General features: G+C 37.5%; 4 protein-coding genes across 5 annotated transcripts; 3 read left to right on the plus strand and 1 right to left on the minus strand.

The window, feature by feature from the left end:
- The first annotated feature begins 233 nt into the window (after positions 1-233).
- On the plus strand, positions 234-3,861 carry LOC111306007 (putative WRKY transcription factor 47). Its single transcript, XM_022903905.2, has 6 exons — positions 234-604; positions 774-845; positions 963-1,115; positions 1,950-2,291; positions 2,392-2,505; positions 2,645-3,861. Exons 1-6 carry the CDS (start codon positions 380-382, stop codon positions 3,278-3,280), a joined length of 1,542 nt encoding a protein of 513 aa, XP_022759640.1. The 5' UTR covers positions 234-379; the 3' UTR covers positions 3,281-3,861.
- Positions 3,862-6,120: 2,259 nt separating this feature from the next.
- Positions 6,121-9,754, plus strand: LOC111306009 (protein S-acyltransferase 18-like). The gene is made up of 9 exons (XM_022903907.2): positions 6,121-6,399; positions 6,482-6,595; positions 6,704-7,030; positions 7,136-7,204; positions 7,316-7,387; positions 7,530-7,658; positions 7,769-7,849; positions 8,614-8,778; positions 8,861-9,754. Exons 1-9 carry the CDS (start codon positions 6,349-6,351, stop codon positions 9,407-9,409), a joined length of 1,557 nt encoding a protein of 518 aa, XP_022759642.2. The 5' UTR covers positions 6,121-6,348; the 3' UTR covers positions 9,410-9,754.
- Positions 9,755-9,811: 57 nt separating this feature from the next.
- Positions 9,812-13,869, minus strand: LOC111306010 (Pectin lyase-like superfamily protein). Of its 2 annotated transcripts, XM_022903908.2 has the most exons (7): positions 13,154-13,869; positions 12,130-12,447; positions 11,612-11,732; positions 11,361-11,535; positions 11,149-11,219; positions 10,241-10,900; positions 9,812-10,099 (listed from the first exon to the last, which is right to left on the minus strand). In XM_022903908.2, exons 1-7 carry the CDS (start codon positions 13,169-13,171, stop codon positions 10,056-10,058), a joined length of 1,407 nt encoding a protein of 468 aa, XP_022759643.2. In that variant the 5' UTR covers positions 13,172-13,869; the 3' UTR covers positions 9,812-10,055. The 2 variants fall into 2 exon arrangements, with proteins under 2 accessions (XP_022759643.2, XP_089606569.1); XM_089750443.1 differs by lacking the exon at positions 13,154-13,869 and having other exon boundaries at positions 12,130-12,594.
- Positions 13,870-18,243: 4,374 nt separating this feature from the next.
- Positions 18,244-19,998, plus strand: LOC111306011 (uncharacterized). The gene is made up of 6 exons (XM_022903912.2): positions 18,244-18,405; positions 18,489-18,536; positions 18,639-18,687; positions 18,798-18,899; positions 19,052-19,226; positions 19,306-19,998. The coding sequence occupies exons 1-5, from the start codon at positions 18,341-18,343 to the stop codon at positions 19,151-19,153; spliced, it is 366 nt and encodes a 121-aa protein (XP_022759647.2). The 5' UTR covers positions 18,244-18,340; the 3' UTR covers positions 19,154-19,226; positions 19,306-19,998.
- Positions 19,999-23,957: the final 3,959 nt, after the last annotated feature.

Here is a 23,957-nt window from a genome sequence, read left to right on the forward strand (position 1 = left end):
CGTTATCTTTAACGCCATTCCGTCCCCTACCTCGCCGTCCCCAACCGATCATTCCTCGCTTTGTCCTACCTCATCCAGAATTTGCCACGTCGCCCTGTAAATGAACTGTTACGTCATATCTCCCGCGAAAAAAACGGCTGGTCTTCGCTTACTCTTTCTCTCTAATAATTTTTTTTTTTTTTAATTTTGGACCACCCCTCAAGCTAAAACATTTTTTCATTATTTTCTCAAAATTTGTTGGCATTATTATTTCCAGTTTATTATATAATTATATAGCGAAAATACTCTTTCTTGTTGAAAGCTTGAAAAAGCTACATAACTACTCCCCCTCTTTTATCTCCCTCTATTTCCCTTTATTCTTCCCCTTTCTAATTTCTCCATGGAGCAGCAGCACCGTCGAGAATTGACGTTCTTGCACTCCGGTGACTTCCTGCGACAGAATTCTGGTGTGCCTGATGGCACCCCTGATGATTCTAGCCATCATGTTAAGCCACACATCAAGGAAATGGATTTCTTTTCTACTAATAGTCAATCACATGATCATCATCAAGAGAGCAAGATTAATAATAATGGATCATCTTCTTTGTTTGATTCGGGTGTAAACGTAAGGTTTTGGATTTTTATCCCAACTTTTTTATTTTTTTAAATGTTTATATATTCATTGAACGTATCGGCTCTATCGGCTGTTAAAGAAATAGTTTTAATATAGTACTAGTTGGAATTATTATGGAAATTTGAGTTTACTTCTCATTGACTAAAAATATGTTGTTCAGACTGGATTAAATCTTCGCAGTTCAAACCAGGGAGTTTCAAGGACAACTAATGAAGATAAACCCAACGCTGAAGTAAGTTTTGCAAAGACTTTTTTTTTTTTTTCATGAAAAACGTTTTTACCATGTTTTTGTTTAATTTCTTTATAATTTCGTAAGTTTAAACTGTTAATGGAAAATTGGGTTTTTCAGATGAGTGCTCTTCAAATCGAGTTAGAAAGGTTACACGAAGAGAATCGGAGACTAAGAAGCATGTTGGATCAGATTACCAGAAACTACCGTGAACTACAAGGTCAACTATTCATGGCGGTGCATAAACAGGCGCTCGGAAATCAAAGAGAACAGGTGAAATATTTAAGTTTAATTAAACACACCAGATATATGCGAATATATCATCATCATCATCATCATCATCATCATCCGATTGCTCGGTGATTCTGATCCATGTGGTTAGAATTAGAGAGTGCGAGAGGGATTTTATCCATTCAAAATTTAACAGTATGATATAGGTATATGTTTTTTTTTAATTTGCAAGACAATTGGTTAACGTGCTTCACTTGAATTGGAAAATGTGCTCCCTTGATCCCGTATCATCTTTTTTCAATATCTTATTGGTAATACATCTTTGCCAATCCCAGTTTTCCACCTCTATTATCATGCAAAGCCACTTTGAAGTTTGGAAACCCTCCAATATCTTTCAAACTGAAATTTTCATTAAATTCGCAAACAGTTCGATCCCCCTATCTATATGACCCACCATGTGCCAACAATTTTCCTGCTTGTAAATGATATAGAGTAAAGACTGCTATGTAGAGTAGGCGGCGTTTGCTCAACCACTTGCCTATTCAGGCTTAATTTGCAACCCCTCGTGTGCACTTTGTGGACATTCTATATGTAAAAAGGTCTGTTTTCCTGGCTTCAAACCCCATGATTCGTAATTTTTGAGTAGCATAGTTTATTTGTGTACTTTTCATTTCTCTGATGTTACAATTTAGGATAAACCAGTTAGGGGGAGTGTTTCAGTGAGATAGGAGGAATATGATAATATAAATATATTTTATTTTCTTGATTTTGATATTTGGAGGTAGTGAAGATTGGTTGATAAGCGGAGCAATATTTTGCTTCTCTCATTGATGAATATCAAGGTTAAGGCTAATCAAAGAGTTGGTTTTCAAACAGAAGGATGCAATAAATGGCATGTCAAGTCCCATAATGTCAGTCCAACAGTTCATGGACCCACGACCATCGGCTGCATTAGATGTCAATGAACCTTCGGCATCTGACGACAAGATGCAAGAATTGTCAGCATCCCCAGCAAACACTGTGGAAGTCGTGTCAAAGGAACGAGACCTTCAAATGATTCAAATTCCAGGAAAGCACGTTTCAGTTGAAGATGGTACTGATCAAACTTCTCAAACCAAGAGTCCAAAGGTAGATCAGTCAAAGAATGAAGAGCAAGTCTCTGAAGTACCTTTCAGGAAGGCCAGGGTGTCGGTTAGAGCGAGATCAGATGCTTCCTCGGTAAGTACTACAGTGCTAGTACTGTAAATTTTACCTCAACATTTATTTGCAAAAACTTTGAAGAGATATTTGTCAGTGGATCTTATTTTTCTGTGTGCAGATAAGCGATGGCTGTCAATGGAGGAAATATGGTCAAAAGATGGCCAAGGGTAACCCTTGCCCACGCGCCTACTATCGTTGCACCATGGCTGTTGGCTGCCCAGTCCGTAAGCAGGTATTACCCTTTTTCTTGTCTTTTTCTTCCGTTTTTTCATTGTGGGAACGAGAAGAGAGTAAAATGGATTGATTAATTTGAAGCCTTCAGCTACTTAAAACCTTACCTTCTTTTTAAAATTTACCTTATTTTCTGACAGGTGCAAAGATGTGCGGAGGATAAAAGCATTCTCATAACAACATATGAAGGAAATCACAATCACCCTCTTCCACCAGCAGCCATAGCTATGGCTAACACTACGTCAGCTGCGGCAGCCATGCTGCTATCAGGTTCAACCACAAGCAAGGATGGCCATGGACTACCAAGTTCTGGCTACTTCCCTTCCTTGCCTTACGCATCAACAATGGCCACTCTATCTGCCTCGGCGCCGTTTCCCACCATAACCCTTGACTTAACTCAGGGCCCAAACGCCGTTCCATTGCTACGTCCCCCACCTTCCACTGCTACATTTCCATTACCTTTGCACGGTTATCCGCAGCTCTTAGGGCACCCAATGTTCGCTCCTAACAAGCTATCTGCATTACCGGCAATGCAGTTAGGGCAACGTCCGGCTTCTATGGTTGAAACTGTTACAGCAGCCATCACTTCTGATCCAAATTTCACCGCAGCCTTAGCTGCAGCTATTTCAACAATTATGGGAGCACCACCAAGCAACAATGGAAACAGTAATAACAATAGTGGGACTAACAATTCCTCCAATGGGGTGCCTGGCCTTCCAGGATCACCACAGCTTCCTCAGTCTTGCACCACTTTCTCCACTAACCAGCCAGGGTGATTAAATTTTGGGCCTTCGGATGCATGCTCAGAATATTTATACTTGTTTGCATAAGCTTTTGCTAGTTAATTAGGCAGTTCGAGATAAGAAGGAGCCGATTTCTTTTATGATCATATAACTGGTAGTTCCAGGCTATCCAATATGATCAGATTTGAGTAGAATATACGGAGCAAGCTCTGACGTGCAGTTTGATCTATTTACACCTCTGGGCTATATAGAAGAATATTTCTGCAGCTCTTTTGATCAACAACCGTATATATATTGATTGTTGGTGGTTCAGACGTGCAGTTGCAATTTCGCAGTTTCGCATGTCTATAGCCGTAAGAAAAGATTTAGAATGTGATATAATGACGGCCTTTTCTAATCTAAAGATGACTATACTTCTTACCGTAGATAATATATATGTTATATGTTGTCCGTCACATGCAAAATAAGCATACTGCAAGCTTAGAGTGGGGTGTAAGAAAGAATTGGTGAACAAAATTTTAAGTATTTCTTTGTGTTGGAGATGATTTTGCTTTGTACATAATTAAATAAAGTTTTATGAAGAGTTATACATGTATTGTGAAAGGATTTTAGATAACTTTTGCAAATTATATATATATATATATATATATATTTAACAAGTATTAATTATTTTTTTACTGCGCTATAATTATTTTTCCTCTGAATAAGGGATAAGGAATGAAGATGATGGATTTTAAACTCTCCCCTTACAAGTTTTTTTAAACCTTCAGGAAATTAGAATTTTAAACATATATATTGCTATTGGAAGAAATTTTGTTACGTACGACTTTGCTTTAGTTTGCTTAACCCTTGCCCATATATATAAATATATATATTAATAAAACTATAAGAAAATTATCTACAAACTATAAGAAAATTAAGAAGGGCAATTAATGGCATTAGATTTTTCTGCAAACCTTATATTCAAATAAACTTAATGCAGCAATGTCAGATGTATAATAGAAGTGATATGATTATTAGGAACCTAAGATGTTTAAAAACAAGGAAAAAAATAGTATATAATTTTGAGATTGTCCAAAAATATTAGGTAGATTATGAGTTATCATAAGATATTACATAATCCTAATACTAATTAAATTAGGTTTTTATCCCCACTTAACACACACTATTAACAGTAACACTACGTACGTACCAAACTTTTAAAAATAAAAATATTGAGGCCAGCCATGTTATATGTTTTATATTTTAAATGATTAATTAACATTTACATAAAAAAATCAATATATAATGTATACTATTTACATTCGAGATTGTTAAAGCTTGATTTCTTATAATTAAAATAAAAAATTTAATTTTTATTAATATATCGCCAAACTGTTTGTAATGCTAATGCTAATGGGTTTTTACTTATAGAGTAGTATGTTAAAATTTTAAGATAGGGGGCTAATTATTACTAGGTCTTACATTTGATCGAAATCGTTTTTGAACTCTTGATTTCATCCCATAAATTCTTCCATTGATTAATCTAATAAAATTTAATTAGAACTAGATAGGATCAAAGAGATATACTTTATATTTTGGATTTAGTAATTAAAAAAATCTAACAAAATTAATTATAGTTACTTGTTTTTGAATAAAAATACTTCTTTCTTTTTGATATTAATGAAGTAAATAATTTATCTTTAATATATTCAACCAAATAAATAGGGATCAAAGGACTAATCTACTTCTTTTTCATGCATCTTAATTATTTTCCTTCTCCATTTTCTTGCTTCATCTTTCAACAGATTGATATTTCGTGTGTGTCTGTGTCTATATATATATATATATATGTATATTGTTGCCCACTAATTCTGACATTACATAGGGAAAATTAATTTCCAGTTTCTGACTCCAGTCTCCAGCAAGCCAATCCGTGGAGCAGCAGCAGCAGCTAAACAATGTGTAGGAACCAATCAGAAGCAAGCCTGCCTATGATGAAATAACAAGGTTTATACCCAGGGCCAGGAAACATTAGTCTTTCCACACGTTTTAATCAACTTGGTTCAAAGGATTTCTTCAACTGCTCAAATAGTCGTCACTTGTCTGTGTAGATAAGTTTCCGTTTCCTTGCAAGTTTCCACCCATAAGAAGAATAAAGCACAGTGCCACTGTCCAAGATCAATGAATCTCCTTTGGGTTAGCAGGCACGGGGCCATTTGTTATTATCCAAAATACATTCCCAGTTGTACCTTGTTATCATAGTGTTCTAGTTATAATTAAGCTCAGATTGAAGGTGCAATATTTATCTATACATGACGATTTCAGGTCGGCGAACGATAAATAAGCCTATCGATCCAATCAAACCCACAGCGAAGGCTACGGCTTTAAAGTCACAAGTGCTTTCTCCTCTGGTGCCAACCTTGAGTTCCTCCAGATGCTTCAGTGATTCTTCGGCCGTGTTCGGCGTTGTTCTTTTTTTGTTGCTTTCAATAGTATAATTCACTGAAGAATTTGGAGGAACTCATGGATGCTGCCAAACTTCGCATTCCCTACTAGTTTAAGAAAAACGCATTTATCTCCAACTATTTGGGCCATGTATTTCATAAGCTCATAAAGTCCGAATTTAATTGGGCTAAAACTTTTCAGGCCATCCATTTCCCATTTAGCCTACTAACATTCCACAAGTATCACGTCGCCAGATCACTATTACGGCTGGCGGCCCATGGAATGGTAGTCAAACCAATGTCAATGGCCCCACACAAAATATTTTTGTCTTTTCGAGGCCCCCCAAAAATGGAAAAGAAACAATGATGATGAACTCACAGCCGTCGGATGGCCTAGATCTACATCCAAAATCGCCGTTCAAATTTCAAACCGCCTTATCAGAATTCGACCGTTGGGGGGCAAAAGCCAAGAGCCATGATGTTCTCTCAAGCTAAGCGTGAACTTCAAGAGAAACATTAAATGAACACAAAACACAGTAAAAACAGCTAACAACGAAAAGTAGAAATCTTTTCCTCTTAACGATTTGGGTTGCTAAATAACTTAATTTTAATTTAAATTAGCACCCATAAAATTCTGTTGTTGTTTGGATTCAAAGAGCTGAAAAGTTTAGGACCATGAGGATCATGAGACGCCATGGTTGGCAGCGACCTCTCCATCCTTTACAGGTTAGACTGTTTCTTTTGTCTTAGAATTGCTGATTTTGTTGGATTGAAACTTTGAATTGAATCGAAATTGTTGGATTTGCAGATGGTGGGAATGGCAGTATATATTTTTCTAGTTGTGGCCTTCTATACGTTTTTAGGCCTTTTGCTGGGAAACAGAATTGCTGAAATTACTGCCACAACTATCTTTTCCTTTGTGGTAATCTTCTCAAAGCAAAACTTTGAACCTTTTTTTAAAATTGTTTTTATAGTCCAAAGCTCACTGAGAATTAATTAATAAGCTGTTGATTAACTTTTTGAATTCCAGGCACTCTCAGTTATGTTCCTGTTTATTAGGTGTACTGCTATTGACCCAACTGATAAAACCAGCTCTAGGAAGAAGAAAAGAGGCAAATCTAAAGGGATTTTCAAGCTAAATTATGGGTTCTTATTGACCCATATTGTTGTAAGGTTTTTTAGGAGGTTGGAGAAGAAGATTCTTAGGACTTTTATAAGGAGGAAGTATCTAGATCCATGGAAAACCAATGTCCAAATGGAACCATTACTACCATTTCCCCTTGTCATGAAGGATGACGCAATTTCACCTGACATTAAAGAGGATGACATCTCCTATTGTTCTCTCTGTGATTTTGAGGTTTGTCTTTGTGCTAGTAACAATTATTTCTTTTTTGTTTTTCAAACAAAATGCAGTTATTTCCCTTGTATTTTGTCTTTTACAGCTTTCTATGCTTTATCTTAGGTGAAAAAACATAGCAAGCACTGTAGGACTTGCAACCGGTGTGTTGAAGGTTTCGATCATCACTGCAGGGTAAGGGCCAATTTTGGCCTTTGATTTTTGTTTCCGTTTTCGGTTTGCAGTGTATTAGAGAAAGCAATTTATGTGTATTGATGTAGATTTGCTTGTTTTATCTTATGTCAGTGGTTAAACAACTGTGTAGGGAAAAGAAATTACACAACATTCATTCTACTAATGATTTTTGTCTTGTTAATGGTAAGTTGTTTCATATGTCCTTCTATTGTTACTTGTTAGAGATCAATTTCGTGATGCCCTATTTTAGTATTTTTCCTCCCAAAGGGCTTCAAATTCTAAGTTAATTCTATCTACCCTGGCTATCAAATCGTTACTGTTACAGCTAATCCTAGAAGGAGGAACTGCTATTGCCATATTCGTCAGGTGCTTTGCAGACAAGAAGGGAATAGAGCAGGAGCTGGACAAAAGGCTCTACATTGAGTTTTCTAGAGAAGTTCTTGCCACAATAACAGTAAATATTATCTCTCTTTCTTACATTGGAAATTGGAAATCTCTAGTTGAAGTTTATTTGGAATACAAATTCTGGTACGGGTTTGTTTTAACTCTCTAAAAATATTTCAGATTTTGTTGGCTTTATTTACTGCTTATGGTTCGGCAGCAATGGGACAGCTTTTCTTCTTTCATGTGGTTCTGATAAGAAAGGTAAGTAATTATAGCTTCCTTCTTAGGATTATTTTGCAAAACATAATGATGCCATATCTGTTTGGTTGGGCACAAGATAGAAACATTTCTGTACTAAGTTGACGTGCTTGGTCGTTTCTACCTCAAGCTTCCATGACATGCTTCCTTCAACGTCTCCATTGTAACTTTATGCACATGAAATGGGTCTCTTTCCATGCGGTCAGTTTACAAAAGAAAAGCTATGGTGCTGGTGGGAGTCATATTCATTCTGTTGTCATTCCCTTTGGTACTAGCAAATCATCTTGCATTTCCCATGCTGATAAATCCATATTTTTCAATAATTACTCTAAAGCTAAGAAATTGAGGAAATTTTCTGTCGTTTTGATAGTGTACCTCATTTGTCGTTACAACAATTCTGAGCATGTGATGATGCATCAGCAAAATTTGATATGCATTTGTTATCTGTCAATTTCCCAGTCCTTGAAGAAAATTTCGTTACTTTTCCCCAGTAGAGGATCGAATTGTCACATCTCAGCATGCGTATCATTTCAAAGCCCGTTTAATGAGCTTTTTCACGTCTATTCTTTTAGCCTGTGCTAGCAATTTGACTATTGTGATATAGTACCCATATGCTAAGAGATCGTTAATTAGCCGTTTTTAATTGACCCAAGGACTTTAGTTGTTTGTTGATTTGGTGCTCCCAACTTGAGTTGTGGCATATCTTGCCGTGGAATCGGTGCCCATGGCTTTCCAGTCTCAATAGTATGTGATGATTCTTGTCACAGGGAATGAGAACATATGATTATATTCTGGCTATGAAAGAGGAGAACCAATTTACAGTAGACCAATTTGACGACTCAGATATCTCGTCAGAGGATAGCTCTGATTTTGATTCAACTGAAAAACAAACATTTGTGTCAAGGTTCATATGCAGACGACCGAGAAGTCAGGTATACATACAAGATATCCCATCTTAAATTTTATCTAAAGAATTTGAGCAAGGCTCATCTCACTGGTTAGTTCAAATTTCAGAACCCATCAAGACTGTCCATAAGAATTGATGGAGATCCTGAAGCTTCCAGCTTAACCAGCAAGAAACAAGGCTTCCATGTAAGCATTGACCCATGGAAACTGATAAATCTTAGTAGGGAGAAAGCTCTTATAGCAGCAGAGAAGGCTAGAGAAAGGCTTATGAAACAAAAGCCGGCGGTGGAATTTGATCCATTGAAGCCATTACCACTGGAGACAAAACGTGGCCCACTAATGAACCTAGAAAGAAATATGGCCAAACTGGAGACAAAACGTGGCCCACTAATGAACCCAGAAAGAAATATGGCCAATACAGGAACAGCAACACCGCCTCTAATTTCTAAGGGCAGGCTTCCAGCTTCACCAGGAAGGTTTTCCAGTCCAAGGCGTCGATTTTCTGGTTCTAATTTTATGCCATCACCAAAACAAAAATATAGAAGCAATTTCGATTTGAAGTTAACAGAAGTTTCCAGGGAGCTTGAAACATACATTTCAAGACAGGTTTTATGTTCTGTTATAAAAAAAGATGGCAGTGAAGCATCTCCAAGATAAAAGGAAGTTTGAATTTTAAGGTTCTCAGCCTCTGAGAAAAGATTCATTGGTTGTTTGTGTGCATTCTTGATGAAACATCTTATCTCATTAGATTTACAAGTGTATTTCTTTTTTCTTTCAACTCTTTTACGGACTATAATTGAATACTCTTTAGATTGAAGAATACAAATACAGTTGAGGAACTTGCACTTCCCCTAGCACAGTCATTGATGCAAAGAATCTTGTATGATACCAAAACAAAGACATGGGTCTTGCAAGTCATTATCATTGTATGTTAGTTGAGAACTTCCTCTACATATCCTTCCAAAGCATGGAAATTGCCTTTGGCTTTGAGCCTTTCCCTTTCATACAAAATATGCAACTTTCCTGGAAACAGGCTGGATAGACCATCAACTCAAGAAATTATACAGTATATGTAAAGTTTTCTGTGATTCTGTTTTCATTGAACTTTTGATAACTTGCACTGTTGGCATTCAGATTATAACAAGCCAAAGAAAGAAAGAAAAAGACAAAAACCTTTCAAAGACATACTCATCTATTTTCATTTTTCTGACAAATCACTCAATTATTTGTTACTGCACACAAAGTTACAAAAACAATCTCTCAAACACCATCTCACAAGTCAACAGCCACATAATAACTCCAATCAGCTTCTTATGTCGGGCATCATTTCCTTGGCGAGGTGATGGGCTGTTTTGTTGAGAAATGGCAAGAATCAAAATTCCAACTAAAAAATTCAAAATTCATGAAAGAGGGTGATTTCACCGTAAAGCAAATGCTATGTTTCCGCTATTTACCAAGAAAGCAACCAAGAACCTCTGTTTTGATTACCTGAACTCCACAAATGATTTGCCAGAAGGTAACAATCTGAATAATGCTTGGGGTAGATACTTTCCCTCAGAGGTTCACAAGTTTCTGGGGAAACCAAGGCAGAATATCCCTGAATATATGAACAGTTCCAAGGAGACTCTGTGGTTACATTGAGAGTAATATTCAATAAGCAAACATGATGAAAGCTGTCCCCTTCTATGCCTTTGAGGAGGCCTGCAACTTTTATGTTATCTCCTATGACGTCCTTAACAGTAATCCTTTCTATTACAGGGAGAGCATTTGGATCATAAAACTCATCTGGATGCTGAGAAAAATTACTATTGAACCTTAGAGCTGTGTCTACACCAGCCAAGGTAACATTTGATATATAAATATTTCTCACATAACCACCCCTTCCACGAGCAGTCTTTATTATAATAGCTGTGCTTGAATTGAAAAAATAGAGGTTTTCTGCATAAATTTCAGAAACACCTCCAGACATCTCACTTCCAATTGCAATCCCAGAGCCATTCCGATTGTGTCCGGTAAGCCGATGGATGATAATATTTGTGCTAGGGCGAGCAAATGAAATGCCATACTCATCCCACCCACTTTTGATGGCAATTAGATCATCACCAGTGCTAATATAACAGTCTTCAATGCAAACATCATCAGAAGAATCTGGGCGTATTCAAATATATCGGTAAGAAAGATGTGAGAGGTTGACTCAACAAATGGGGAAAAATAGAGATTCGTATGTTGATTACAACTTTATCACAAAGTGGTGTTATGAAATAGAATCTTGTGTCTTCCAAAATTTGGTACATTTAAAGGTGTTACAGCCTTAATTGCTTGCTATTTGGAATTGTTCAAGAATACTTATAATTGATAATTCAAACAGAATTTCCAAGTTAGCATATAGAACTCACCTGGATCAATCCCATCCGTGTTTGGTGAATCCAGAGGAGCTAGGATTGTGACGTTCTGGACTATGACATGGCTGGCCATCAAGAAAATAAAAGTCTCAACTTAATTGATAAATGCTTTCACTCTTGATAATTCTGTTCTAAAAATGGTAATGTAAAACAACTTAATTGCAACATTCAAGGAAGAGCATGCTAATATTAACGAAGACACAAACCTGCAGTATACTGGGTGGATGGTCCAAAATGGTGAATTCAAGAAAGTCAAGTTTGAGATTACAACACCAGTTGAGTTCATCAACTCAACCAGATGGGGCCGAGTATAGTTCAGAGTTTTACTTCTAAACCAGCTCCACCAAACACTGCCTTGGCCATCAATAGTTCCATTATCACCTGCATGGAGAACCAGTGACATCAACAAAAGAAATAAAATGCTTATGGAAGATGATTTTCCATCAATGTTACTAACCTGTTATAATTACATCAGTCAAATTGCGACCATATATAAGGCTTCGATGCCTTCCTCCAGGTAACTCCCTACCTCGGCCATAGGAAGGCAGAGGATCAACAACTGGCCAATCACCAGAATTCTGAAACAACAGAAAATATGCAGTTTTATAACATGTGATAAGAAAGCATCTAGGTTAGTAGGCTTACAACAGATGGAAATGCCCACTTGAATTTGGGGCATAGACAGAAAGATATAACATAGACTAGCAGTAGAGAATTGATGATCACAAATGAGATGTTATTCTTGCATTATTAAATTAGTACGTTCACTGTATAAGAATTGATTTGCTTAAATAGCCGAGTGCTTGTTCTGCAACTTCAACTGTTCATTACATATAGCATTAACAACAGTTTATATCCCATATACCACAAAATTTCTAGCCAGAAGGGGATCACAGGAAAGACCATGCGACTGCCACAATGTTCTTTTCACATCTTACAGATAAATGGTCATTTGGAGTAAGTTAAAGGACTTACCTTTGATCCAAGAATTACTGCATCCTTATCTAACCACAAAGTTAGGTGACTAATGAGATCGAAGCTTCCTGTCAACCACCGGCCTGCTGGGACAAAAAGCTTGGCCCCACCTTTGTCAGCAAATGAATTGAGGTAGAAGATGGCATTCTGAAATGCTTTTGTATTGAGAGTAACACCATCTCCAACTGCACCGAATTCGGTAATAGTGACACTGTGAGGCCGAATCTCTGCTGCATGGGTCTGCTTGCAATGTGAGCTGCCCTTGACAGCCCATGCAATATGACTGAAAAATGCAAGTACCAGAAGCACATGCACCAGCTGAAAAGAAATGTTTTTAGAATTGATCATGAAAGCTAAATCAGAGTTTAAACAGCTTCCCCTCCCCTTTTTTCTTCAGTTATTCCTGATTGAGCACGATAGGTAGATGTGGACAATTTACCAAGTATGATCATTTAACAAACTCAGAGCTCAAACAAAAGAAAATGAAAGCCAGATTAACAACAATGCCAATCAAAAGAAGCTGAAAATAGGTAATGAGAGAAAATGAAAGCCAGATTAACAACAATGCGAATCAAAAGAAGCCGAAAATAGGTAATGAGAAACATGCAAAAGTAGTGAGGCGGTAACTTTACCAACTACTAAGTGACTCACAGATTTCATGTCATAAAACTAGCAGGTGGACAAAAAAGTAATAAACTGAATTACATTTTACAAAATGGATAACTATGCAAAGAGAAGCCGCATCTAATCCATTTACTCACACTCCTACTAGTTTAACACGCTCACAAAAGCGAAAAAGAAGAATCATTTGCTTGGTTAGATCCCAACAATAGATGAGTAAACCTGTCCTTCCATAACACATTTTGAACATTTTGTTCAGATCTTGTTCAAAGCTCAAGAACTTAGTATTATAGGAGAACGATTAGGAACAAATTAAGACCTATTCAAACATAAAAAAAAAAAAAAAAAAATCAAAACAACAAAAATACGAAGTCAAAAGGAAAAGCAATGATCAACAACTTACACTGAAAGATCTCTTCATATGAATGAGATCTGCAATATTCCCTTTTGACCCAAGCACTTAAGAAAGAGCACAAAAATCACGCTCTTCCAACTAAAGCCTTCTCTTATTTGATGAAAATAAAAGAAAGGAAACACCTGGAAGAAGAGCAAAGGCTGTCTTCTTTTATTTTTCTTTAAATCAAGAACAAGATCCCTTTCTCGAGCTAGCTAGTTAGCTAGTTAGCAATAAGGCAAGTGTGAGAGAGTGTGGGTGATTAGATGGGTCATTGAGAGAACCACCACCACCCAAAGAAAAATCATTGAAAGCGACCGTTGCTGCCCACCAAAAATTAAGCAGTAGGTCCCTCTTATGTCTTCACTTCCTCCATTACTTCTCTTTGTAGTGATGAGAAGAAATGAAAGAGAACTGTCCTGATGAGAAGAAATGAAGGATTACCAGAAAAATTAAAGCTTTAAGGAAGCTGAAAACATGTACAAACCCTATAAAATGGAAGATAGAATGGTTGGTAATGGTAGTATATATATTCAGATCACGAAAAGGTCAGTCAGCTTTTTGGAGTGTGTTGCTAGTGTTTCTGACTGCTGGCTTCTATTTTGAGATGACTGACAGACGAATTAGTGTATTTTATTTAATGAGAGACCTTTTTTACATTAGATGAGATGAGATGATGAGTCATTCTAATCCTATACAAACTCTCTCTCTCTTTTTGTCCGTCCATTTTCCTATCTCATTTCATGTGATCACAATCTTACATTCAATTAAGTTAGTAAAATCCATAAAAAGGTAAAAAAAAAAAAAAAAAAAAACCCGTCTGTAACATTACCCCTTCTTCATAAATTATAATAATAATTCAAAACAAGGGATTTATAAAGTTGTTTCCTTCTTTTTCTGTTTTTGTTTTTTTACAACTAGGTTAATTTGTGCTATACATATAACTTGTTTTTTTACAGCTAGTTTGGTTTGTCCTATACATATAACTAAGGAATAAAAACAAAACAAAACAAGCTGACGAGGAAATACAATAAAAGTTTTTGATTTTGGAAAAGCATATAAGTTGCAGCTCCTGCCAGAGCCAGGGAAAGCATTATAATTTACAAGAGCAACAGCGTCGTTTGCTTTGTCGAAACTGTTTCTGTTGGGTTAGCCTTTTTGTAACTGATAAAACATGGCCCTTGGAATCACGAATCCCAAGTTATCGTAAATGAATACTAAGGGAGGTGGTTTTCATTAATGTTAACATATGGCTTTACTAGATTGACCGAAATGGGCTTGACCAGTTAAAGAGGAACCTACTTGTGCTCCGTCAGCCGAGTGGTTTAAACCAGAGGGCTTGGTGAACTCACTGTCACTGGCTTTGCAAGGCATGGACCACCTGTCTTTCTCTCTTCACCAGTCAGGGTTTGATCGTTTGACCCCGAAATATTAACAAATTCCATTTGATTGGCCATTATTATTATGCCCTTCAAATCATTTTCCACATCTCCTTCTTGGTTCATAGCTTCTTCTTCTTCTTCTTCTTCTCCCTTTTATTTGTTCTTTCTTAAGAGAAACATTTACATTTACTGAATGTCTCATTTACTTCTTTTTCCTTGACAAATTAAAGAACTCCATTCTTAAAAAAAAGGGAATATCTCTTTGATAAATTTTTAGACTCCCCTTTAACGATTTCTTTTTACTATTCCATTTAAGAAATCAAGTCTATTCCTCTGGTTCCACCCCATGAGGTAATGTCTCATTCTTATCCCTGTATTTCAGACGAAATTATGAAAACGCTTTCAAACATCATGATTATTAGATTACTTTTTCTTTTTAATAGTAAACAGAAAAACCAGACAAGAATCCCCCGTCCCAATTTTTATAACTTAGCTTCGACAAAACAACATAGAAATTAAATAGGCTGACAGTTAGCAAAAGTCAGTGATCAGTGACCATTGACTGTCTGACTACTTAATACAAGCATTCTGTGCTAATCTCATGGTCATGAATGAATCCATGAAGGTACTAAGTAATAACAGTAATTTAAGGAAATAAGAAAAATTGTCCTTAAAGAAGGGGACAAAGTCCGGTATGACATGAGGACACAAAGGGAAGTCTTAATCACAGTAATGTAATGAAAAAGTTCCCAAAGTCAGGTATCCAATGACCATTCAGGACAAACCCCTAAACAATTTTTTTCATTTGTGACTGTCAAAGTGTCAACATGCAAGCTCTGGCATGCACGGCTTAGCCCTATGACTTTTCTTTGAGAGACTATCGGTTTTGGGTTTTTTTTTTTTTTTTTTTTAGGTTGGATGTTTCCTATTTCTTTGATCACATTACCTTAACTTTACCAAAATCTTAGTTTTTGCATTACTACATTTGTCTCCTAAAAAGAAGAACGACAACGAAATACATTGAACGTGTGCTAAACTCTGTTCTGGTTTTTGACTTGTCTTCCAACCATCATGATTTGGGTATATAGTAAAAATCAATCTTGGATTTGGGGTAAGATCTAGTATTTGATTGAATTTTTAGTAGGTTACTTCGGAAAAAAAAGTTCGGTAGTCTTCAAACATTCCATTGTTTTAAGGATAGATATTAAGACAGAATAATTATATTGATCAGCACAAGTATCAATTACATGAACAACTCCATTTGCATATTTGTCCTATGAAAGTGACACTTGAAGCAACTTGCATAACAGGATCATTCATATTTACTGGATTTCGTTCTCACTGACAAGGTTGTTGCGGGAAAATTTAATGTTTGTCAACAAACTCTGAAGAAATGAGGAGTTTTTGCTTTTACATTGAGCAATGAATTTTCATTTCACATCATAACCATTTCTTCATGTTTTCAGATCACTTTAATAGCTCTAAAATTTGAGTTATAATACTGCTTATTTGACTTCTACACGCATAATCATACTTATTACCAATAATTAGCTTTGGGTTTTTTTTGTTGACAGCCACTGAAAACATATTTATATTTAAAATTCACATTTAACTCCTTGGTCTGCCCTTGCTTGAGCTACCAATGTATTATCAAGCATGCTCAAGAGCAGGGTGATTATGTGATGGCATGATTGAATTTCCCACTAAAGTATGGTGTATGTAACAATAATATACATAAACAATTTGATCAAATAAAGTATATACTATATATTTTAGTAATAACAGGAATAGGTCCCTGTCAGCATGGGAGAAAAACAGTCATTGATTTCACCAAAAACTTTTCTGGGAATCATTAGATTTCGTAGGTTTCTTTATATTTCTTTTTTTGGTCTTCGTTTTTCCACCTGGGAAAGAAAGAACACTTCACCAACCAGTTGATTATGTGTAGATGGTAATTGAGGACCTGAAATATTCTGCTGCAGGAAATTAGATACCCTTTTCCCCCTCTCCCTGGGAGGATTAACGGTACTTGGAGTCCTGCTTATAAAATGCCAAAAAGAAATAATACCAAGAGAACAAGCAACAAAAATGTTATAGTAATCTTATTCTCTTGTGCATCACTATCTCAGGACAAACAATTAACAATATTAACAATGTTTTTCCTTCATAGTAGACAGACAGCTTGGATGGACCACCATGTTAGCAACAAACCCACCTACTTACTTGTCTGTTGTATATAAATAATTAATACTTTACCATAATTATTGAGGGGTAAAAGCATCATTTTTCCATGTGGTAGGGACCTTCACAAATCTTTTCATCAACACCTGATCTTATGTCCTTCTAATAATCATATTAATGCATGTCAGTCTACAGAAACTGAAAGAAGAGTAAATGTTTATTATTCAGTTCTGATAATGGAAGATGAAAAATAAAATATACAAATTAAAGAATACGAAGGTAAAACATCTCTACTTAAAAGTTAAGACTATCCATTGAGATGTGTATAAAGATATTATCCATTTTAATTCATTGAAATTTAAAATGGTGTGAACAAATATGTCCAGTCAAACTCTAGCACAGCTTGAGACCTGGATTCATGGCTTACATCTTGAGACCGTGACACACAAGCATGCACTAGTTATACATGCAAAAACATAAGAATTTCATCTAAGCCTGTTGGTCAAAGGGCTGTTAATGGTATATTCTTCAGTAAAGAATCAGTCAAAAACAAAATGATTTATTCACATGTGAAGCAACGAGAATCGTTTTTAAAGTACTCCTACCAGAACAACAAATCAAATTCTTTTTTTCTTTCTTTCATAAAAGCATAATATAAATTGCTGGTTAGCAGTAGAACTCTTTTTAAAAGAAGAAAAAAAAAACAGAAAATCTAGACTACTTACTGGTAGGACCATTTTATAATAGATGGTATGACTCCAATCTCAATATTGATTATAAAGGTTATGATGTAGCATAAATATTTCCCCTACATGGCTTAACATTTGATTAAGGGCGGTGGTCATCCCAATTTCTCTACCAAATAACCTTAAAATTAAGGTGTTATTGGATCTGTCAATGCTCATTATTCTCTTCATTATAAAGTTAACTGTATATGATTTTAGAGTTGTATTTCTTTTGACTCCATCGAAGATCTTCAGTGAGGACCACAGCTACTATTTGCTTGATTTTCATTATCTTAGAATTGAACTTTACGATGAATTAATCATAATAATTTACTGCATTGATACTCGATTTTAAATCTTTTGAAACTTATTCCGATAATTTCAATTGCGGCAAACACACATGCTAAGGATATGGGACAAAAACTGAAAATTGTCCTCTCCCTTCCTAAATTCATGGGTCCTCGAGTAAAAGAAAATTAGATGTCCGTAGATATAAATTGCCTGTTGCTTTACTCTTTATTTACACTTGATGATCCCTACCATTGCCCAACCCTTTTTTTTTTTTTTTCTTCCTCTCATCTCTTCTTTTGGTTTAAAAGACTGAGCCTTTTTTTTTTTTTTTGGGGGGGGGGGGGTTCATTAGATTGGGTACTGTCAGTGATAATGATAATTAAACAATAAGAGCCCAAAGGTTGTAGGCTTGGAGCTAGACATGAGCCCATTATCTTAGATAATCAAAATTTATGGCCCAATTTCAAGACCATGTATAATATACCATAAAGTTTGTGGCCCAATGTCCCAATATCTTTCGCTCAGCTTCTGGGCTAAATCGAAGTAATATTTTGTAGTTTACAGCGACAGACAATTTCTTTCAAGCTTTTCATCAAACAAGAACTCTGCAGAAAAACATGCCACCTAGAAATAAGGCTGCCATAAACAGCATTCTTGATGGCTCTGTGCCTCAGCAGCAAGCGTAAGTCTGTCTTTGTTTCTTATGTTTATGCATATTTTGAATCTTTTGATTTGATTTGATTTTTTATTTCTGCGTCCTGGCAGTTACTATGAAGGGGAAGGCTTGGTTCATGTGCTGAAATCAGTCCAAAGGTAGATGATTCGAACACATTATCGATAATTAAAAATACCTTTTATTTTTTATTCAAGTAGTTATTTTTCGGACGTAATAATTTAAGTTATTTCAATGAGCAGAAGGATGGAATCAGAAAGAGTATTGGCTGGAAAGTCCTTGCCTGAAAAAGTATGGCTAAGGTTTGATTTCTTATTCAATGCTTCATTGATTTTCTTTGATTAACCTTGTGGTTTTATTATTATCTGATTATATGTATTTGGGGCATTGTTAATAAGCAGCAATTTGCAATTCGTGTTAATGATGTGACTCGTTTACTTGAACGGACGGCACCTGTTGCTGACAACGGAATCTCTGCCCAATCTCCTTTCGTTAGGCTTCAAGTTGGCTTCCCTGTTTCTATACTTGAAATTTAAGTGATCTGTCATGTTTTTATAACGAGCTATACTTTGTTGTTTATTGCTATATGTTTGTTATACTTAGTTGTCATGTTTTAAAACAAGGTGTGCTCAAAGTTTGTTATATGTTTGTTAAGCTTGTAGGCTTTTTTGTTAGCAGCTGGTTGCAATCCAAAGTGGCTAACGAAGCACCTGCCAGTTTTGGCTTCATCAAGGAAGGTACCATTGATCATTGTTGAAGATGATAAAAAGGGGTCTTTAACGTTGGGTGAGCTTGTAAAGCTAAAAACAACCATTGCGATTGTTGTAAAGGTTAGGAGTTTTGGATTTGCAGATTGTCTTATCCCATGGTGTTGATGATATGCTGAAATATTTGTCTTTTGAAATGTAGGCTCAAGGAAATGCTATCAATAAAAAAAAATGGAGGAAATTGTTGATGGTGATGAAGTGAATCGAGCAGCATTTCTTGCAGTCCAATGAAATATGCCTTGGCAGACCATGTTCGATGACCTGCCAGTTACTTGCGCACAGAACAGTAGGAAACCAATGACTGAACTTAAACCGGTAGCTTACTACTTTGTGAGGTTGAAAATGCTTAGTTTGTAAATCGTAAGAGCTCATTGTTTTTTCTCTCTTAGATTTTAAGAGGCCAGGTGTCATGAGCCAACTTTATATAGGGTCATGAGCGAGCTTAGGTTGTCATGAGCCACTCTCTTAGATTTTAAGAGGTCAGGTGTCATGAGCCAACTTTGTATAGGGTCATGAGCGAGCTTAGGTTGTCATGAGCCACCCATGTATAGGGCCATGACCGGGTAGAGTTGCCAAGGCGGGAGGGTAGATCTTTTGTGCTAGGAAAAATGTTCCCATTTCAAACATTGTAACGGTTAGTGGTAGTATAGCTCTAAAATCTCATTTGCTCTTTAGAGGGGGTGAGCAATCGGCGTATTGTTGGGCTACCTCGTTGGTTAAGATATGTGCTAGGTCACCCGTTAAGGGCTGCCCCTCTAGCCCCGACAATGGTGGAAAGTTTCGATGTACTATTCTCGATATTAATAAAACATTTCTTCTATTTGAAAGTCCCGAGTGTTGCCTCGATGTGTTTTCCTTTCTCTCAATATGAATGTGCCTACTTGTGTATGCTTGAGATTAACTTATGGCTTGTTGTTGCCTGTTCAGATATCGAGCTATCCTTGGTTGACTTGGGTGGAAGCATCCATTCATGTGCCACACGGTCTATCGCTTCATTGAGAGAGAGCTTAGCCCGTGACACGTGGTATCAGAGCACGGTTGAGAAGTGCTAGAGAATTGATGAAATGGCCACGAGTGATGGACCCGATTATCAACAGAGACTTGAGGCCACGGTGGCCGCTTTAAAAGCTCATGTGGCGATCTCCGTGACACGTGGTATCAGAGCACGGTTGAGAAGTGCTAGAGAATTGATGAAATGGCCACGAGTGATTGACCCGATTATCAACAGAGACTTGAGGACCTTGAGGCCACGGTGGTCGCTTTAAAAGCTCATGTGGTGACCAATGATCGACTGAAGGAGATCGAGACAACCCAGCGGGAGTTGTCTGATACTCTACATAGCTTGAGCGAAGAGGCTAGAGATGCCTTGAATGTTTTCCAAAAAGAGTTTGAGGAGGTCAGAGCGCAAGTATCCTACAGATGGTTGTGGCCAGATCGAGTTCTAGCCCGACGTAAAGGGGGAAAAAGGCCAAGGTGCCAGAGCCTCGATGCTATGAGGGGGCGAAAGATGCCAAAGAGCTTGAAAATTTCCTGTTTGACATGGAGCAATACTTTCGAGCTGTACACACGGATTCAGAGGAAGATAAGGTAGCAATGGTGTCGATGTACCTTACGGGGGATGCCAAGCTATGGTGGCGTTCAAAGTTTGTCAACGATGAGTGCCCGATTAAAACTTAGGCGAATTTGAAATAAGATTTGAAAAACCAATTCTTCCATGAGAATGTGGAATATATGGCCCGAAGGAAACTTCGAGAATTGGTGCAAATGGGAACAGTGCGAGAGTTTGTAAGGAGTTTTTCTACCATGATGTTGGATATTAGAGACATGTCCGAGAAGGACAAGATGTTCTATTTCCTTGAGGGCCTCAAGCTTTGGGCCAAGACAAAACTACAAAGACAGAAAGTGCAAGATGTGGCCACGGTCATGGCTGCGGTCGAACATCTTCATAATTATAATGATGGCTCCTCAAAACGGAAAATCTTCCATCAAGTGGCAGTAACTTCAACTTTGGGAGTGGGGGAAAGATAATCAAAGTGGATCGACCCTTCAGTGGGGACCAGATAGGAGGCCCTTTGGTCGAGACAGCACCCAATCCAAAGCAAACAATGCAGTGATTTTCAAGCCCAGGTAACTGCTAGCTTGCTTCTTATGCAAGGGGCCGCATCAGGTGGCTGTCGCATCAGATGGCTGAATGCCCACACAGAAGAGCCTTTAATGCCTTAAGAGCCTCGTCTCAAGAGTCCACAAAAGCACCAGAAATGGTCGAAGAAGTTGAAGAAGAGCTAGCCAGGATGGGTTCAATAAGGTTCCTCAATGCCCTCCGCACCCAACTAAACACGATAAAGAAAGAGCATGTAGAGGCCTGATGTATGTGGACCTAATACTCAACGAGAAGACCATAAGGGCCATGGTAGACACAGGTGCAACCGACACCTTCATCACACCCAAGGAAGTAAAAAGGTGTGGTTTCAAGGTCAGTAAGGACTGTGGGCAAATGAAGGTGGTTAATTTGCCAGCTTTTGCGATCAGTGGAAGCTCCAAAAGTGTGATGACCAAGTTAGGCCCATGGGAAGGAAAGGTAGACTTTACAGTTACCCTCATGGATAACTTTGATGTTGTTTTCAGATTGGACTTCATAATGTTGGCTCAGGTGATCCCAATCCCCGTCGCTAGTTGCCTATTGTTCTTAAAGGAACACCCATGTGTGGTGTCGGCCACTATCTTGTCGAAAAATGAGAAAAAATGATTTCAGCTTTATAGTTCAAGAAAGGGGTAAAGAGAGGGGAACCTTCATTTGTGGCCATGTTGATTTATAAAGAAGGGATGGAGTTGGCACCGATACTTGATGGGGTGAAAATGGTGTTGGAAGAGTTCGAAGGTGTGATGCCAGGGAAATTGCCTAAGGTCTTACGGTTATGTGTAGACTATAAGGCCCTAAACAAAATCACCGTGAAAAACAAATATCTCATCCCGTTTATTGCAGATTTGTTTGATCAACTAAGTCGGGCCAAATACTTTTCCAAATTGGACTTGAGATCTGGCTATCATCAGGTTAGAATTGCAGAGGGAGATTAGCCAAAAACCACTTGTGTAACGCGATATGGTGCATTTGAATTTCTTGTTATGCCTTTTGGATTGACTAATGCTCCTGCCACATTTTGTACATTGATGAATCAGGTATTTCATGATTATCTTGATAAATTTATAGTCATCTATTTAGATGACATATGGTATATAGCTCTACTTTGGAAGAACACTAAGAACTCTTGTGTCTCATGCTTCAAAGATTACAAGACCACCAGTTATATGTGAAAAGTGAGAAATGTGCATTTGCCCAGACCTAAATCCACTTTTAAGTCACATGGTCAAACATGGCCACATTTGAATGGACATGAAAAAGGCTATGGCTATCAAGGAGTGGACTACACCGAAGAATGTTAGTGAACTCCGCTCATTTTTGGGATTAGCTAATTATTATAAAAGATTTGTAAAAGAGTACTTTCACAAGACTACGGCCCTCACGGAACTATTGAAAAAGGAGCATAAATGGGGTTAGACAAGCGAATGTGAAAAGGCCTTTGAAGGATTGAAGGAAGCCATTATGAAAGACCCTGTCTTAGCTCTCCCGGACCTCGAGAAGCCTTTCAAAGTTCAAATGGATGCATCTGAATTCGCTATTGGATTAGTGCTTTTACAAAAACGTCACCCAATAGCATTTGAAAGTAGAAAGCTAAGCGAAGCTGAAAAGAAATATACGATCCAGGAAAAAGAACTCTTGGCTGTAATTCATTATCTGAGGACTTGGCGACATTATTTGTTGGGTTCACACTTTGTCGTGAAGACAGACAATGCGGCAGCTAGCGATTTCCTCACCCAACCAAAGCTCATAGCGAAGCAAGCTAGATGATAAGAATTTTTAGCTGAGTTTGACTTTTGTTTTGAGCACACCACTGGAAAGACCAATCAAGTGGCCGATGCATTGAGCAGACGAGCAGAGTTAGCGGCCCTTAGGAGAATTGCCCTAATGGCAGCTAGTAAAGTTATGATAGACGTTCGCAAGCGTAATTTAGGAAAGGACTCACAGGCTAGTGCCATCTTGAAGTTAGTTGAAGAAGGAAAGTCTAAGTACTTCTGGTGGGAGAACGGGATCTTGTGGACAAAGGGCCCTCAATTGTTTGTGCCGAAGGCAGGAGGTCTGAGGCAGATATTGTTGAGGGAATGCCATGACACACTGTGGGCGGGACACCCAGGTTGGCTATGCACTTTAGCTCTATTGCCAACAAGACAAAGTTGAAAAGAAGAAACTTGCAGGCATGCTTGAACCACTACCAGTGCTCGCTAGACCGTGGGAAAGTCTCTCTCTTGACTTCATCTTAGGTGTACCCAAAGTTGGTGATCTTAAGGCTATTTTGGTGGTGATCGATCGTTTCTCAAAGTATGCCACATTTATCCCCACCCAAAAGTATTGTACTACAGAAGACATAGCTCGGCTACTATTTAAACATGTGATCAAATATTGGGGCCTTCCTCAAACCATTGTAAGCGATAGAGATCCAAGATTCATGGGGTCCTTCTGAAAAGAACTTTTCAAGATATTGGGGTCCCAACTCAACATCTCTTCAAGCTACCACCCCCAAACCGACGACCAAACCGAATGGTTCAATAGGTTGCTGGAGGAATACTTAAGGCACTTCGTGCAAGTCAATCAAAAAGACTGGCCTTCGTTATTGGACGTCGCTCAACTTTATTTTAATTCCAACAAGAGCTTTTCCACCAACAAGAGTTCATTGGAGA

The sequence above is a fragment of the Durio zibethinus genome, chromosome 21 (assembly GCF_047325235.1).
Source record: "Durio zibethinus cultivar Kanyao isolate XHJ-2024 chromosome 21, ASM4732523v1, whole genome shotgun sequence".
Taxonomy (NCBI): domain Eukaryota; kingdom Viridiplantae; phylum Streptophyta; class Magnoliopsida; order Malvales; family Malvaceae; genus Durio; species Durio zibethinus.